General features: G+C 40.6%; 3 protein-coding genes and 1 pseudogene across 3 annotated transcripts; 3 read left to right on the top strand and 1 right to left on the bottom strand.

Annotated features, from left to right (window-relative positions):
* Positions 1–604: 604 nt before the first annotated feature.
* Positions 605–1,888, bottom strand: LOC149116384 (high-affinity lysophosphatidic acid receptor-like). The gene has a single exon (XM_089282305.1). The coding sequence runs from the start codon at positions 1,801–1,803 to the stop codon at positions 859–861; it is 945 nt and encodes a 314-aa protein (XP_089138431.1). The 5' UTR covers positions 1,804–1,888; the 3' UTR covers positions 605–858.
* A 3,595-nt stretch (positions 1,889–5,483) lies between these two features.
* LOC149116383 (uncharacterized) lies at positions 5,484–6,070 on the top strand (annotated as a pseudogene).
* Positions 6,071–11,225: 5,155 nt separating this feature from the next.
* Positions 11,226–12,416, top strand: LOC149116382 (uncharacterized). The gene has a single exon (XM_089282304.1). It carries the CDS (start codon positions 11,271–11,273, stop codon positions 12,414–12,416), a length of 1,146 nt encoding a protein of 381 aa, XP_089138430.1. The 5' UTR covers positions 11,226–11,270.
* Positions 12,417–12,567: 151 nt separating this feature from the next.
* On the top strand, positions 12,568–15,445 carry LOC149116381 (uncharacterized). The gene is made up of 2 exons (XM_089279701.1): positions 12,568–13,633; positions 14,316–15,445. Exons 1-2 carry the CDS (start codon positions 12,568–12,570, stop codon positions 14,651–14,653), a joined length of 1,404 nt encoding a protein of 467 aa, XP_089135827.1. The 3' UTR covers positions 14,654–15,445.
* The last annotated feature ends 1,010 nt before the right edge of the window (positions 15,446–16,455 follow it).

Genomic DNA, 16,455 nt, shown 5'->3' with positions numbered 1-16,455 from the left:
AAGTTAAATTACTCAATAAAGCGTAGCTTCGAAATTTTATGTTCATTATAAATTACTGCTAGTGCTTCACATAAAAGCAGATTCCACCTGTCGATTTTAATTTTGGTATGCTATTAGTTAACTTATTTTGCTCTAGCAGGTGCAGAAACATGCGTGTTCCATGCATGTGCAAAAATTTGCATGTTCCAAGAAAATAAAATTCAGCCTAAGCTTCAACGAAGACCTGTGTCATAATGTTCGAATAATTCCCGCTTGAGTGTTAGTTACGTATCCCACAGTATCCTTGTTTTATTCTATAAATGCATAATAAATCACTTTGCGAATTTTCGTTGGGTTTCTGAACGAAAGGCGAATCATGAAAACACAAACTCTGAACTCAAGGCGGTTATTATAAAATTTAGTGCACAATTCCTGTGTTATTTCGTAAACGACATTTCGTGTCATAATAATTCATCCATCTCATAAAAGCTCCACGCTTTCTGCCTGTGTTATGAGTGAAAGAAACTTCGTTCTTACTGTTAAATTTAAGAGCTGTATTTTGTCAAGAGTCTAATCTCTTTTTATTATGCGTGATGAAGTCCACACGAAGAAAAATCAGTGGCAATTTATTGTTTTTCATCTTTATTCACAGTTGCATTGCAAAGTTACAGTTTAAAACAATTTTTATATTTCTTTACAACGATGATGAAAAATTTCTCGATGGCTATCTTATTGCTGGGAAAGCATTTCAGGCTGATATACTAAAATATACTATAATGAGTAAGCACCACTTTTAATGTAAGACAATTGTTACGAGAACTTCTAAAACCTTAGTCGTAAAACATCATTTAAGCTTTTTATCGTATTGGTCTACAAGAGCTAACTTGTAAAACAATGGCGAAGCACTTTTCTGACTGTGTCCTTTACTGCTTGTCTAACTTCATCTAGCTTCCAACAGTAAAGAATTGGATTTAAAGACGAGTTTAAGAAAATTAAAGTGGCTGTATAAATCCTAGCGTGATAAACAGATACAGATAGTCCACTCTTAGCCCACAAAGTAGTCACTACACCATGAGGTAGATAACAAGCGACCAACGTCAGTTGCAGCCATATTACAGTGGAAACTGCCTTTTTGTATCGCCCTATGTTTAGTTGATTTGTCTGGTTTGGTTGTTGAACATTGTGGCTGTGAATCTGAGTGTTACGATGATGGAGAGTGAGGAAAATCTTTGTGTAAGAGAAGATTGAGATTATAAGATATAGAGGTATACCTATGGTGCCATACCATAAGGTTATCAGGGGATTCCAAAATACCATTCCTGAAAAGACAGCGGCAATAACCCAAGTGGTAATAACGGTCAGGTAGGTTCGCTTTAAAGTTACAACTTGTCTGTATCGCAGTCCCAACAACAGGGCAAGAAGTCTATCCACGCTTAGTTCAGTCAGAGTTGCGAACGACACTCCACACAAGATATAACTTGTTACAAAACTTACAAGCGATAGGTACGGACAAATATTCCAATGTTCATTCACCTCAGACATCCAATAGCCCACAGAGAGAGGCTCTGCAAATAGACCAACACAGAGATCAGCTGTTGCAAGGCTACGAAGTAAGAGCTTTGATGGGGGATGAAGTGATGAAGACTCCTTGTGGAGAGCAATTAGGATCAGAGCATTTCCAAGAAATGCAGTAACGGACAGAACAGTGTTTAAAACTGAAATAAAAGTCAACTGGCCGTGTAGTCCAGCAGTTAATCCTGCGGAACACATGAGTTGTTGAACTGTTTTCTGCTGTCCATCTCCAGTAAAGTTTGCTGCTGCCATTTAGTTGGTAAGATGATATGGCTGTTTGTAGCAGCTGGAATCGATTAGCTATCACTGTGAAAACGTTTCAGTGTAGAAAAGTTAAAAAAGGGCTTCTCATCTGACGAATAATCGAAACTATTTTTATAATGCCTTTTTCAAGTTTGCTTAAACCTGAATTTGGAAAGACAAATAAATCTAGCGGGTAGTCAGTTAGCTGAGTAAATAATTAATAAAGATAAAATAAAAATTATAAAGAGAGCATTGTTTAACTATTGGTTTTGAAGGTTATGTCTTAAACTTCAGGAAATATTTCGCAGATTCTGAAAATTCTTCCAGTTATTCTAATTTATAATTTCTCCCTCGATCATGCATCGTAGTAATTGTTAGTCATTGTTTACAAGAATAGTGTCTGAAACGGAGTGCGGGTGGCAATGTATCACACATTTTAAAACGGGAATATTGTGAATTTTAATTGTTTTTTTCTTCAGATCGGCCATTTTGTAAATGCAGCAAGAATAATTTATCTCAGTTTTCGAGTTTTTTTTACCTCGAGACCAATTTTCGATATATTTCAGTCCTAGATGAGAACTAATGTTACCTGCTCATTCATGGGCTGCTTGAAATCCGTGACGTTACCAGCTTTTCAGATACGTGGGGCCTTAAAAATCGATGAACGTCTACTCGTGCTTTTGGAAATGGAAAAGGTCATCCGCACAATGTAAACGAGAGAACCAACATATGTAAACTGCACAAGCGAAAATAACAATCAAAATTCATGCAGTTCCAGGGTTTGGGAGAATTTTAGGTTGGATTATTATATTGCTGCGGCTACACTCCACCGTCCATTCGTGTTTTTCATTTCAAGGGAGTGTTCACATATATAGTGGTAACCTCTTAACTTTCTTTCAGGGTGCTTTTTTATTTTAATTATGTAGTCGCCGATGTATTCATCGTTGCATTTTTTTACTCTTTTATCAATTGTCACGTCTATTCATTTGTATTCTGAATAAACCCTTATTGTATTGCATTGCATTGTACTATGCTTTATACCATGCCATAGAAAATACAATCAGAAGACAGGAAAGCCGTTGTATTTGCGAGACGAGAAAAACCGTATGCAGACTCTTCTTAACTTTTCAAACCCTCCGTCAGCCCAACAACGGAGTACCTGATCGGTTAATACGTACCCGATGACAGATAGTTGACGGAAGGGTAAATAAAGCGTCATAAGTTTCACTCGAAGCACAACAAAGAGCCTTGAGCGATGCAGTCATCCCGATTATCAATGTAAAATGGGTAGACTAGCCTACACATCTCCTACGGTTTGTGACTTTTGTATATCTAATTCGCGTTCTCTCTTCAGTCGCTCGACCTTTTCGTTGCCTCACTCGTGTTTATGAAGGGCACTTCATGTTGTGTTATAGGGAGGAATTTTAAGCAGAGTTGAGCCATATAAAGAGCGTGCTATGGCAAAATTTTTAGAGGTCATAGGTCTGCGTGATTTCCGCTGTTATCTGCATATCGCTTCGTCGAGTTTGACACCTCTATAATTTGCCATGTGTTTATGCATTTTTAGGCTCATTTTTTTCCAAGATATGTTTTTAAGTCTCCAAGTATTTGCTTTCGAGGGACAAAATATGAGATTTACCGTGAAAATGCTGCTTACTTGCAATCTGTATTGTGACGCCAGGCCCGGCTGTGATTAAAACTGTTTGCACGGTACAGTAGGTAGATTCGAATCACAGATATTTGTTGCGTTTTTTTTTTCGGAGACGCCGTAGCTTTTTTTTTTTTTAGAGAAAGCAATATATTTCTCTAGAGACATTCTGATGTTTCTTGCAGCTATCTGATCGAGCGTATGTTTCTCGAGCTCGATGTATAGGTTTATTCCTCCTTTTAGTTGTTCTGGCACCACATGATACAAATGTAGTTGTTTAAACGCAAGCCTGTTGACTGTATTGCGTGTGGTATATGCCATTGTTCGGCTAAGTTCAGGCAAAATTCCCGGCAGATTTTGGTTTTTCTTTGGACGATGGAGATTTCGACATACGCTTCCAGCGTTGTTGAGTTTCGCAGTCATCAGAAGTTTTTTCAACAGCGCGGGGTTTACATTCGCCTTTAAGAAATGGACTAGCTCAACGGCGTTCCGAATTTTTAATCCACACTTCGCACAGACTCTGGAGGAATAATTTGGATTGTTGGAAAGGGAAGTCCCAGATCTTCAGAAAAAAGTTTGTCCAGAGGCCGTTTCTCCACACCTTTCTTCCCGGGAAGTTTAAATAAGTTCTCCGTGGATATGTGTTATAATTTTTTCGCCTTTTTGTACTTTACGCCCACAAAGTCGACAGCAATCCCTAGAGCACGACGCGTTTCTCGGTTTAAGTACGGAAGCAAGCTTGTTAGGTGTTTCTCTTGTGGACGACATCAAAGAATGACCTTAGCTTTGCTTTCAAAATTCGCCCGACAAGAGAATTTGCTACATCGTAAACATTACAAAAAAGTTTGAGCAATCGGTTTATGTTACTCCCGCGAAAAACTAGTTGATTTTAATTAGTTAATTGGTTAGTTAGATTATTTTTGACAAGTGTGAATGTCCTCAAAAACATGAGAAGAGTGTGCAGTCTATTTTTCTTCTCATGCGTGCCGGGTCCATGTCTCGTCCCATTCTTCTTTAGCCAAAACGTCTAACCTCATAACCCCTACTGAATTTCGAGAGAAAACAGACTGCCAGCAGTCTACCAGAGTAATAACCTGGCTTGAGCCCTTGATCCAATCGAAAACCCAGTACCTGGTCAGCGGTCACCTTAAAAAAACGCGACCTCGGTAAACTCTTGACCTGAGCCCGTGACATGGTCACGTGATACTAGTCAGTGGATACCTTGTTTTGACAGCTGTAAATTAATCATAACATGGATGTCCATTATCAATGATGTACCTATGGAAATGGTGCTACGTGTACTCTCTTACTTTTCAAGGTATGGGATGGGACTTGGCACACGGACGTACGTACGTACGTAGGGACAGTCACGTGACAACCAAAATTTTTCAGATCGATGGGTTATCTGGGGTGCTTACCATTTACACCAAAAAACCGGAAATTCCCGTTGGAAAATCAAATGGTACGGACTATTCCGTTCGGAACGTTCCGGAAAAAGTGGGCGGTCGTTTGAGGCGATCCACTTTTCTCGCCCTTTTCGGTTTTCCCGGGTGGCGAGCGTACCATTTGACAGTATTCATTTGGGTTTGATTGTTTTTTGTGCGGTCAAAACAGAATAGCGGCTAAAGATAAAAGCGACGGTAGGTGAAAATTACATTTTTTGCTTATGTCACTGAAGAAAAATGTGGTTTGTTTATTTGTTTCTGTGAATGGGTGTTTTTGCGGGGCGCTGTAAACTGCATTTTCCCGGATTGTCTAAAAGCGTAGGTTTTTCGAAATTTGGCAAAATCGATTTGTCGACGGCAGATCGTCGGCCGGGGATCGTCGATGGTCAGTTTACAAGACCTTCTTCATTTCATAGAGTACGGACGGTGAAGAACAACCATACAAGCATCGACTGTTTCCAGTGGCAAAACAAACTTTGTTTAATATCTTGCTAGCCGTTTAAGTCTAAATTAGTTAAGCTTATGCTCACGATCTAAGCTTTTTGTGGGCTATGTTTAAGTATTATGGATTTGCTTAGCTTAATTTATGCTTGAATTGGTCTCCAATCGCTTTGTCACCTTCTTTTAAATGCAGAAAATCTAGACAGATGGGAAGACCGCCACGTGCAAATGTTAATATGTTGCTGGAAGGAAAACAAATCGTTCTGTGGTAACGGAAAAAGTACAAAAAAGGAAGTATCTGCAAAGATCGCCACCGATTTCAATGCAAAGTCAGATTTAAAAGTGTCTGGTATCCAGTGCCCAAGGAAATGGGCGAAATTAGAGGCTAAACAAAAGGAGATTGTCGACCACAACAATAAGAGCGGAAATGGTACACGTACATGGACATATTATGCACAGATGGAGGATTGTATTGGTGCACAATGTAGTGTCAACCCAACTTTCACTCTCGAATCATCTTCCTCTTCAGTCATTTCTGATTATGGACAGAGCTCTTCTAGATCTGAAGACGACGGAAATTTATGTGCAACACCCAACAAAAAAAAGGACCCTCCAAACGCCCTTCAAAGAAACGCAGAAGCAGATCCTCTGCCTCCGAAATGCTTGAATTTCTCATGGAATATCAAGGTAAAAAAGAAGAGGTTGAAAACAAAAAACTAAAAATTTTACAGGAGATGAATGAGGGAAAAAAAGGCTTTCTGGTCAAATCTCCTGGAAGTTATGAAAACTTCCAAAAAGTAAAGTAATTGGCATCATACACATTTATGCCCTTTGATTTACTCAAGGACATTTTTGAACATTTTAGATAATTGTATTTGCCCTTATCAGGATTTGCTCTGAAAGTATTTCAATTTTTGGCTATTACTTGATAGTTGGAAATGTGCAATCTAAAAAACTGTAAATTATTTACCAGCAAAGCAAACCTTAAAGAATAAAACTTCATGATATGTAAGGTCTATAGCATTGACATTCAATTGAAAACTTGTTGATCCAGTTGACCTTTGTGAGCATTGATTTTGAAATTAAAGAAAAGTGTTGTTTCAAACTTCACGCAGTTTTACCTATAAATTTTCATGTGTCTATTGACACCTTTGGTCACAGAACTGTAACTTTATACCCTGAAATTAATTATTTTAATAATGTATCTACTGGTAAATTAGTTCAGGGGGTGGGTTTGGGGAGTTTCCCATGTAAGCTATAATATAAATCACAGACTGAGTTAGAGAAAGGTTTTGCTACCAACAATGGCTATGTGGAGCAATCTGACATCATATGCAAATGCTAAAAGACAGGAAGAAAAAGCAAATGAATATTTGTTTTTAATACCCAGTCACTAACAATTTTCTGAAGCCTAGAAGAGATGGGTATTAATTAAAACTATTAACCTCCATCCCTTAATTTTTAATGGTTCAACCTTATGCTAATGATCAGATGATAGTTTAACATCATGGTCAAAAATGTGTGCACGCACATGTCCATGAGTAATCACAACTATAACAAAATTCTCAAATCATATTGGTTATCAACAGCTCGATTTGAACACTACTAGAACAGTGTACACACCATGCTTGTAATTGTACAGTGTAATAAGACAGCCATCACGTCATATATCATGCAGTATGTGTCATTAACATGCACTGTTAACGTGCATTTTGCCAAGTATACTATTATGTTATAATTCGTAAAGACATTTAACTGATGGTTAGTTAACTTTCTACTCTATTGGCACGGGAGAAAGGGGGTACTCCTTTATATGGCCTATGTAGGTATTTGTGGCCGCTTCATCCGTTTTGGTCATAAATAGGGTATCGGCTTTAGTCTTTTTTTTTTAGTCATTTTTATGGGAGGCGTAGTGGCCTCATGGTTAGTGCGCTCCTCTCCAAATCGAGCGGTTCGGGTTCGAGCCCTGGCCGGGGACATTGTGTTGTGTACTTGAGCAAGACACTTTACTCTCACAGTGCCTCTCTCTACCCAGGTGTATAAATGGGTACTGGCGAACTTAAAGTTGGGGGTAACCCTGCGATGGACCAGCATCCCATCCAGGGGGAGTAGGAATACTCCTAGTCCCTTCATGCTACGGAAACCGGGAAAAGCTCCGGCCTGATGGGACACTTGGCTCGTACACAGACTTTACCTTAAGTCATTTTGATCATTAACAGGGTATGAGTTTTGCTGACTCTAGTCTTGATTGGCATTTTTTTAGAAGAAGAATTTTTTTAGAAGAATTTTTCTCGGAGTACCCCCCCCCCCGGGTCTATCAGTAACAGGACTTGAAGCAAACGAAATGAATCAAACTCGTCAGCTTTCATAACACACAGATGTGACCTTACATTATGCCTCATTGGAAGTCTCCTTATGTGATTATTGACAGCAGCAAAAAATGTATCCTTGGACTGAGTAGAGTTAGCATGTTATAAAAGGTAATTATTTTAAAAACATACATCCTCAATTAAAATGAATAATAGGGTCAACCAGCAAACAGATTAAGGAAATGTTGGCGCTTTTGTTCCGCTAGTCTGTTTCGAGGGAAGCTATCACATCCACTGAAATCATCATCATCATTATCATCGTCATCTTCAAGAAAGTAGCTTTCATCAAAGTCATCATGGACAAGAGCGAAGTTGTGCAGGACGCAAGCTCCCATGATTATCTTTGTCATCAGCTTCACACTGGAGTGGTTTAGGTGGCTTAGCTTTCTCCAACTCCCCTTTAAAAGACTTATTGAACGTTTCACTATCTGTCTGCATAATGACAGAACTTCGTTGAACCTTATCTGATTTGCCAGTAGGTGGCCATTATTACGAAAATTAAGGTGTCATCAACCGTCTGTAATGATATTAAGAGGTACATATCATTAGAAATGTGTAACCTTCATTCACTTTATTTATTTTTACGTTCTGGCGACCATGACCAAATCAGACAAAAGCAATAAAAATCTTAACCACTGAAGTCATGATGGTTATTAAAAACCAATTACATGGCATATTCTGATGCATGCTCAATTGAAGTGTAAAAAATAATAATTTTAATGTGTTTCTTTTACAGCTAAGGAGATATAATATTGATGTCAGACACTATTTGTCTGAAAATATAGCTCAAAAGTGGGTAACCTCCATCACCTATTAGATGATAATCACAGGGAAATTTGTTCCCTGAAGTTGCGAACAGTTCCGAATTTCTCAAGACTCTTGAGTCATGTACCGAACCAGGCCAGCCTGCTAAGACATCTGTCAGCACCATGTTATTGTCACAAACAATCTGCGAAGGCATGGGAAATATGCAATTTTTATAACACTTATTAGTAAATAGTATCTGACAGAAAAAACAATTTATATTTTTTATCGCAGTCTGACTATTAAAAAAATTTCACCTGCAACTGCAGAGCATAAAACTCTTTCGGCAGTTGTAAGATTCTGGATCCACAATAGGTGCCTTGATCTTTATGAATGTTCCATCCACTGCACCTTAATATCGAACAGCACTGAAACTATTATTGCTGTTTTCTATTTAGCTCTCTTTAGTAGATTTATTTACTCCATTAAAGTAATCTATTACTTTATTTTTGAAATAATAAACACATTTTTTTGTTAAGTATCTCTCACGCAGGGCAAATTGTCGACAAGGTGGATGTTTATCATTATGTAAACCCTCGTATATCCAACTTTTCTTTCAAAATTAATAGTAGAACTATTAAAACTATTTACTGTTAATAGTAAGACTATTTGGAGGACGCAGCGTGGCCGAGTGTTTAGGGCGCTGGTGTTGTAATCCGGGGGTCCCGGGTTCAAGGCCTCCACCCTGCTACTAGCGGGATTTGTTTCTCGGTAGTCCCGAGTTCAAATCCTTGGTCGCTTTGTAAATAGCCAACTGGTCTGCCTCCTGCCAGTTGGGATTTTTAACTATGTTTCGTTTATTTAAAATATTTGTTTCCTTTGTTTCAGAAGCATGCCTGTAAACTAGCTACCGGTTAGTGCTTGTATAGCTAAGTGCATGATCACTATAAATAGGATTTACTCTTCTTTTTACATTTTACAAAACTAAGTTAAATGGAATGTCTGATTGTTTTTCTATAAGTCACATTTGCCTCCACGGTATTTTTGGGTGTTGCTGGTCCCTTGCTGGTCCCTTGCTTATTATTATATTTTATATATATATTTATTTTAGTATTATTATTATTATTTTGAAAGTTTTAACTCTAAAGTATCAAAAATTCCATGTTTGCATCATCTGAACGTGTTATGAGAAACTACACTCATGGGTGGCTTCAAACCGCCAAAAAAACCAAACATTATGTTCACGCATAATGTTATCTATGTCGAGTCATGACGGTCACGCAATGGTCCGTAGGTCTGGTTTGTGTCAAGTATCACCCCAGGGGAGAGAGGGGGCGTTCCCTCAAGGATAAAAGATATTTCTCTCGAGCAATTCGGCCTTCTTCCCTTGGCCCTCGTACCCTCAGTATCTCGCAAGGAAAATTTTTTTCTACACCACCTCCAAGAATTTTCAGGCACGTACCTCTTCTCATTTTCGACTCTTCAGTCCCCTCTTTAGATCTTAGTTTACAACATTGTGTTCCAAGCGGTCAAATGACGGTAATACGTGTTTTGATACTTGGTCATTCCTTTATTCGCCGTTTACGCGAATATGTAAGGCGGAGTACCGATCTAGATGCTAATTTGCATAGTCGGGAATGCATAGAGTTAAAATGGCACGGGGTCGGGGAAAGAACAGTACTCACGACCGTCCAATTTGATCTTTCTGTGGTTGAATCGTTCAAGCCCGACATAGTTATATTACAGGTAAGCACTAACGACTTGAGCCATCTTTCCCCAGTGAACGTTGGCTCAGCAATTGAAGACCTTACCCGGTCTCTCCATGACTCGCTAAACGTGAAATGTGTGTGTTTGTCAAGTTATTTATCGAACAGGGGCTCCTACGTTCAACAAGAACGTGATCCTCTTAAATCGGTATTTTAAAGTAGTGCTAGAGCCCATCCCTTATGCAATTTTCTGGAGCCATAAAGGGTTGTGGAGGGCAAAAACTAATTTTATGACCCGTGACGGGGTACATTTAAATGGTCCTGGTCAGCACAAGCTCTATCGTAGTTTGAGGGGGGCAGTTCTACATTGCCTAAAATCGCTATAGCCGCAAATCGGGTATATGAAACAAATTTGAAACATCCTCTTATTTATCCATAGTGCCCGCCTTGCCCAGGCATTTTATGATTTTCATTTTATTGTCTTAAGATTTGCCAGTTCCCTTTATGTTTTAAGCCAAGCCGACTTGTCAGTTGATGTTTGTTTTCACAGCCCCTGTTTGTTTGCCGTTGGGTTTTACTCCCACGAGCAATGGCTGTGCTTGTTCGGTTCATTGGAACCATGGTTCGCACGTCCAACGTGCATTTATGGCTTTGGCGATGATTTATTTTCTACTTACCCCTGCCGTATGAGTGAACAATCTTTTGACCGCCTCTTTACGAGTGGTCCAATGCTCTCGGCACTAGCGGTAATGCATTGTTTTGGGAACTTGGCCTCTGTTATCTTTTTAATCCGGTTACGTATCGTTGCTTATGAACCAGAGAACCTGTGGAGCTGCCCACCTCAACTGCGACGAAAAAATTTAGGATGGAATTTTATCTTGTCATTTTGAGTCGTATTCCTTCTTATCAATTTTGTCTCGAAATCGCATTGCATTCCATCGTATTTAATTACCTAATTTTATCTATTATCAATAATTCATGCCTCCTCAACTGCGACTAAAAAATTTAGTTTGGAATTTTATCTTGTCATTTTGAGTTGTATTTCTTCTTATCAATTTTGTTTCGAAATCACTTTGCATTCCATCGTATTTAATTACCTAATTTTATCTATTATCGATAAGTCATGCCTCCTAGAAAGCGTGCGGAACAGCCATCAAGGATAGGCCGCCAAACACGTTGTAAGCGAGTGCGAACATCAGAGCTGACAGCAGCGGACCCACCTGTACCTCAACCAGCTATTACCAATCCCGGTTTGGTCTCCTTGGACGTAAACACTCTCTCCGCAACCATATCGACGGCCATCTCAGAAGCGGTGAAAACAGCATTGTCTAAGGACCGTCTAACTGAGATCCTGGGACAAAACGCCGTTGAAGACGGCACGTCGATTGAAGCCACATTAGCAGGGCAGTCTCAAGCCGACCTGTCATCGGACAGCGTGACCACAGCTGTGAGCAACCATGTCAGTAACCTCACCGGTGCAGGTACAAGAGATAATTCTCTGCTTTTGGGTCCCGACAATGTTCAACCTAAACAAATTTTTACTAGCGTCTCTGTAAATCTTAGTTCCCGGGTGGGTTCGAAAATTAAAGCTAAAATCTGGGCTAACGAATATGTGGAATTTGGGGCCTTATTAGCATCCACCCTTCAAATCAGTAAGTATGCGCTATCTATGACACCCTCCTCTGGGTCATCAAAGCAACCGCGGCTGACTCTTAAGCCTTATCACACACCTAAGAGGGTTTTCAACATACAACAGTGGGTTTCAGCATTTAACATTTTTGTCTCGATTTATATTGAGCGATACCAGAGTGAAACCCCGCAGTTGATGAAGTATTGCGAGGTAGTCCGTGACATAGCTTTATCGCACGGGGATTGGCTCTGGTATGACGAGCAATTTCGTTATCTGAGGCAATCTGCAACCGATAAATATCCATGGGATCAAATACATTGGGAACTTTGGTTAAGGGCCTCAGCTACTTTTCGGAGATCACAGCCGATCACCAATAAGCCCCAAGCTTTAACATGCCAGCGTTTTCGTCCAAATTTTTTCCTCCGAGGAACGTGTTGGGCATTTCATGCCGGAAAACACTGCCAAAGGTGTCAGTTCGAACACGTTTGCTATAAATGTGGAGTAAAGCACCCAGCAATTCAGTGCTCTGTACCAACCCCTCAACAGCGATCTGGTGGAGTTAAACCAAAAGGAAACTCTACTCAAGTATCAGGCCCTTCACACCCCGCCAGTAACGCCCGTAAGGGTGGAACGGCTTGAATGCCTCTTACACTGTTATTATGGGTAAAACAAAAAGCAATTCCTTGTCGATGGTTTCCGCTGTGGCTTTCGTGTTAATTTTGTTGGTGATCGACTTCCTTTTGAATCTCCTAATCTTAAGAGTGTCCTAGACCAACCGGAAATTGCTAGAATGAAATTGCGCAAGGAATGCGACGCAGGCCGAATAGTGGGTCCTTTTAGAACTCCCCCTTTTGCGAGCTTTCGTACTTCTCCTTTGGGCGTTGTACCCAAGAAGGACCCGTCTGAATTTCGTTTGATTCATCATTTATCCTATCCAAAAGGAAATTTTGATAATGATGCTATTCCTGACTATTGTTCCTCTGTCAAATACGCATCCGTAAGTGATGCGATCACAGCCATTAAAGCCACCGGGGAGGGTTGTTTTCTAGCTAAAACGGACATTAAATCGGCTTTTCGTATTATACCAATTCATCCTGCAGACTATTCCTTGCTAGGTATGAAGTTCGATAATTTGTATTACTTTGATCGGTGCCTACCCATGGGGCTTTCTTCTTCATGCAACATTTTTGAAGCTTTTAGTACCGCATTGGAATGGTTGGCTATTCATCGTCTGGGGGCCTCATCTCTTTTGCACATATTAGACGATTTTTTGTTTATTGCAAAGACCAAAGATCGGTGCAAGGCCGACTTGGGCAACTTTATTTCTCTACGCCATCATCTCGGAGTTACCCTAGCCCCGGGAAAAGCCGTCGGCCCTGATTCAGTATTGCAATATGCAGGCATTACTCTCGATTCGGTGAGAAGAGAAGCGCGACTACCACACGAAAAGCTTCAAAAATGCCGCGTGCTCTTGCACAATTTGTATAAACGTCGCACAGTCAAGCTAAAAGAACTTCAGTCTTTAACAGGCTTACTAAATTTTACTTGTCAAGTTATTGTCCCGGGCCTTGTTTTTCTTCGCCGCCTGATCGATCTTACCAAGGGCGTACGACAGCCACACCATCATATCCGTTTATGTAAAGGCTCGAAACAGGATCTCCTTTTGTGGATTCGGTTTTTAGACGAGTTCAACGGCAAATCATTTTTTCTCGACGATGCATGGGAAACGTCGCATACCCTTGAACTTTATACCGATGCAGCGGGGTTAATAGGCTTCGGGGCTGTCTTTGGTAAGCACTGGTTCGGCGGTGAATGGCCGCTTTCGTGCAAATCTTATAACATTGCAGTTTTAGGGCGCAATCCATTCAACCAAAATTTCCGGAAATTTCGGTCTAAAACTGAATGGATCGGTTCGGTCCAACCGGAAAAATTTCGAAAAAATCGGCCCACCTTTCGAGGTGGACCACTTTTCTCGGTTGGACCGGTCCGATCGAAATGGACCGGTTCCATTTGACCATTCCGACCCATTCTCAATCCCAGTACCTCGCTGTTCGGTATTGTCCATGTACAATATGGAGGAAAACGCTTATTATGTAGCTTTTAGGGATTGTTAACAGCGGATCCATCGGTGTTACTCATACTTCCACGTGTAGTTACAACAGCTCTGGAGCTGCTTCGCAAGCCAAGTGTATGTTTTGGCTGTTAACGGCTCTTTAAGACGATTTATTTCCTGAGAGAGTTTGGAATATTCTTTTCGTCATTCGAAAGTGGTGTTTGAACTCATATGGTAAATATCTGGGAATCTGGTAACGGTCCGCTCAAAATAATACTACCCTTGAAACACTTAACAGCTCACACAATAATCCCATTGATATCACCGTCGAAATCGTCGTCTAGCTCTAGTACGAGCAACAGTGATCAAACTCGTATTGCGAGTGGAATGGAATGAGACTATCCGGACGCGTCGCGATCCATTCGACACCAAGAAATTTTCGAACCTCAGCCCGGAAATTTTGGTTGAATGGATTGCGCCCTTAGAGTTATATCCTATTGTCCTCGCGACGCATATTTGGGGACATTTAATGGCTGATAAGTGTGTAATACTCTTTACCGATAACGCTGCCGTTGTTGACGTTATCAACAAGCAGACGTCCAAACATCGGAGTATTATGGTGTTGATCAGGGATTTAGTGTCAAGTTGCCTCAGATACAATGTATTATTTCACGCGAAACACATTCCCGGTTTTTACAATACTCGAGCCGATTACATTTCACGTTCTCAGGTAGCAAAGTTCAAGGAACTCTCACCGGATGTAGACGAGAATCCAACCACAGTACCTGACAACCTAATGCCCAAGAGTTGGTCTCTAACTTGAGTGGCTTGAGCTCAGCATTAAATATAACTGAAGGAACCCGGAGATCGTATCAACGCGCGTGGGCCATCTTTCGACAATTTAATGCTCAATTTTACGGATCCTCTAACCCCACGTTGCCATTATCCCCTGTCTGTCTTCCCCTTCATATTTCATATCTTTCCTTTCGCAAATTGGCTTTTTCTACGATAACTTTACATCTTTCTGCCATTTCTTACGCTCACAAACTCGGAGGATTTTGTGACCCAACCAAATCGTTTTTAATACAGAAATTACTGACAGCATTAAGTCGTCAAAGACACTCAGATATTCGTTTGCCCATTACAAGACCAGTTTTGCATGAGCGCGGCCGGTCCCTCGAATACACTAACTCTTCGGCTTTCCAACGCACTCTATTTTCCGCCATGTTTCTTACTGCTTTTTATGGACTTTTCCGAATTGGCGAGCTTTCGGCCAAGAGCACTCGCTTTGCGTGTTCAGTTGTCCAATATCGTAATCTGCAAATTTTATCGCGTGAAGGCGACCCATGCACGGCTAAGATCACTATCACTGATTATAAACACAATTCTGACCACCAGCCATTTGATATCCTAATCAGTCGGGATGATTCTGTCCCCTTTTTCCCGGTTAAAACCCTTCTTAATTACTGCAAATTTCGAAGTAATAGACCTGGCCCTCTTTTTTGTAATTCTGATCTGTCACCTATGACTGTGTATCAATTTAACACCGCGCTCCAGCGTTGCCTCCAATATTGTGGCTTAGACATAAGTCGATACAAAAACCACAGTTTTCGCATCGGGGGGGGGGGGGGGGGGGGGCGTGTCATGCTGCCGACCATGGTCGATGGAAATCCGACGCCTTTAAGGTTTACCTTAGATCAGAAAGTATCAATGCGAATTGATTTCATTTGATAGTCCTTCTTTTCCTGTATTTAGTACGTCCTGACAGCTTCGTAGGTCAGACAAGGGCTGCTATGTTGCTGTCCATCATTGTATGGCCGCTAGGGTAGGTCAGTCAGGGGCTGCTACTTTACGGCCTATTTTGATTTCAGTATACAGCCTCTTCTAACAGTATATCGAGATTTATAAGAGGGTGCTATAATATTACTTTTACCATTAGCAATATTCAGAACTGGGGGTTTACTGAAGTCGGTCAGACAGGAGCTGCGACTTCCCTCTTATTCTTTCATCCTTATATCACCTGTTGAATTTTCGATTAAATTAATTCTGTGAGACGTAAAAGAACCCACACACTGATCGAAAAGAGTAGGGGACGTAGTTCCCGGTGTGGTGGTCTATCTCTCATCTGATGGTTAAATGCTTGGAGATATTTGCTGCATAAGCTACTCTGAAATCCGAGGGTAAATAAAGTGATGTATGTACGTATATGTTTCCTTTGTCCGAGCCGTCGTCTTTTGGTGAAGTCGGTCAGACAGGGGCTGCGGCTTTACTAGCTCCCCTAGGTCCTTAAGTAATCTAACTTCTATGATTTATTCTTCCACAGAATAATTAGTGGAACGTACTCTTTAATTTTTCATTGGAGCCGGTCAGGCAAGAGCTGCGGTTTCACGCTTGCCTGTTAAGACTAAACAGGCCTACTGCTAGCAATCTCTTTATATCATTAAGCACAACAGAGAGAGTAGGTCTCGTGTTATTCGACTTATTCCGCCACGCTAACTCTGCTTTTGTCTTGGTGGGGCTGCCACAACCGGTGGCATGTGGCGTCTTTTTCGCCCCACCTTTGCTGAACAATGGAAATCCTGTAGATGTGTTGCTACAATTTAAGTGTCCTGGATCAAATTAAAC

Source organism: Orbicella faveolata, unplaced genomic scaffold (assembly GCF_042242905.1).
Source record: "Orbicella faveolata isolate gen_17 unplaced genomic scaffold, um_ofav_v1 contig_12, whole genome shotgun sequence".
Classification (NCBI taxonomy): Eukaryota; Metazoa; Cnidaria; class Anthozoa; order Scleractinia; family Merulinidae; genus Orbicella; species Orbicella faveolata.
Note: the sequence above shows the minus strand (reverse complement) of the source record. Positions and strands in the feature narration are given on the sequence as shown.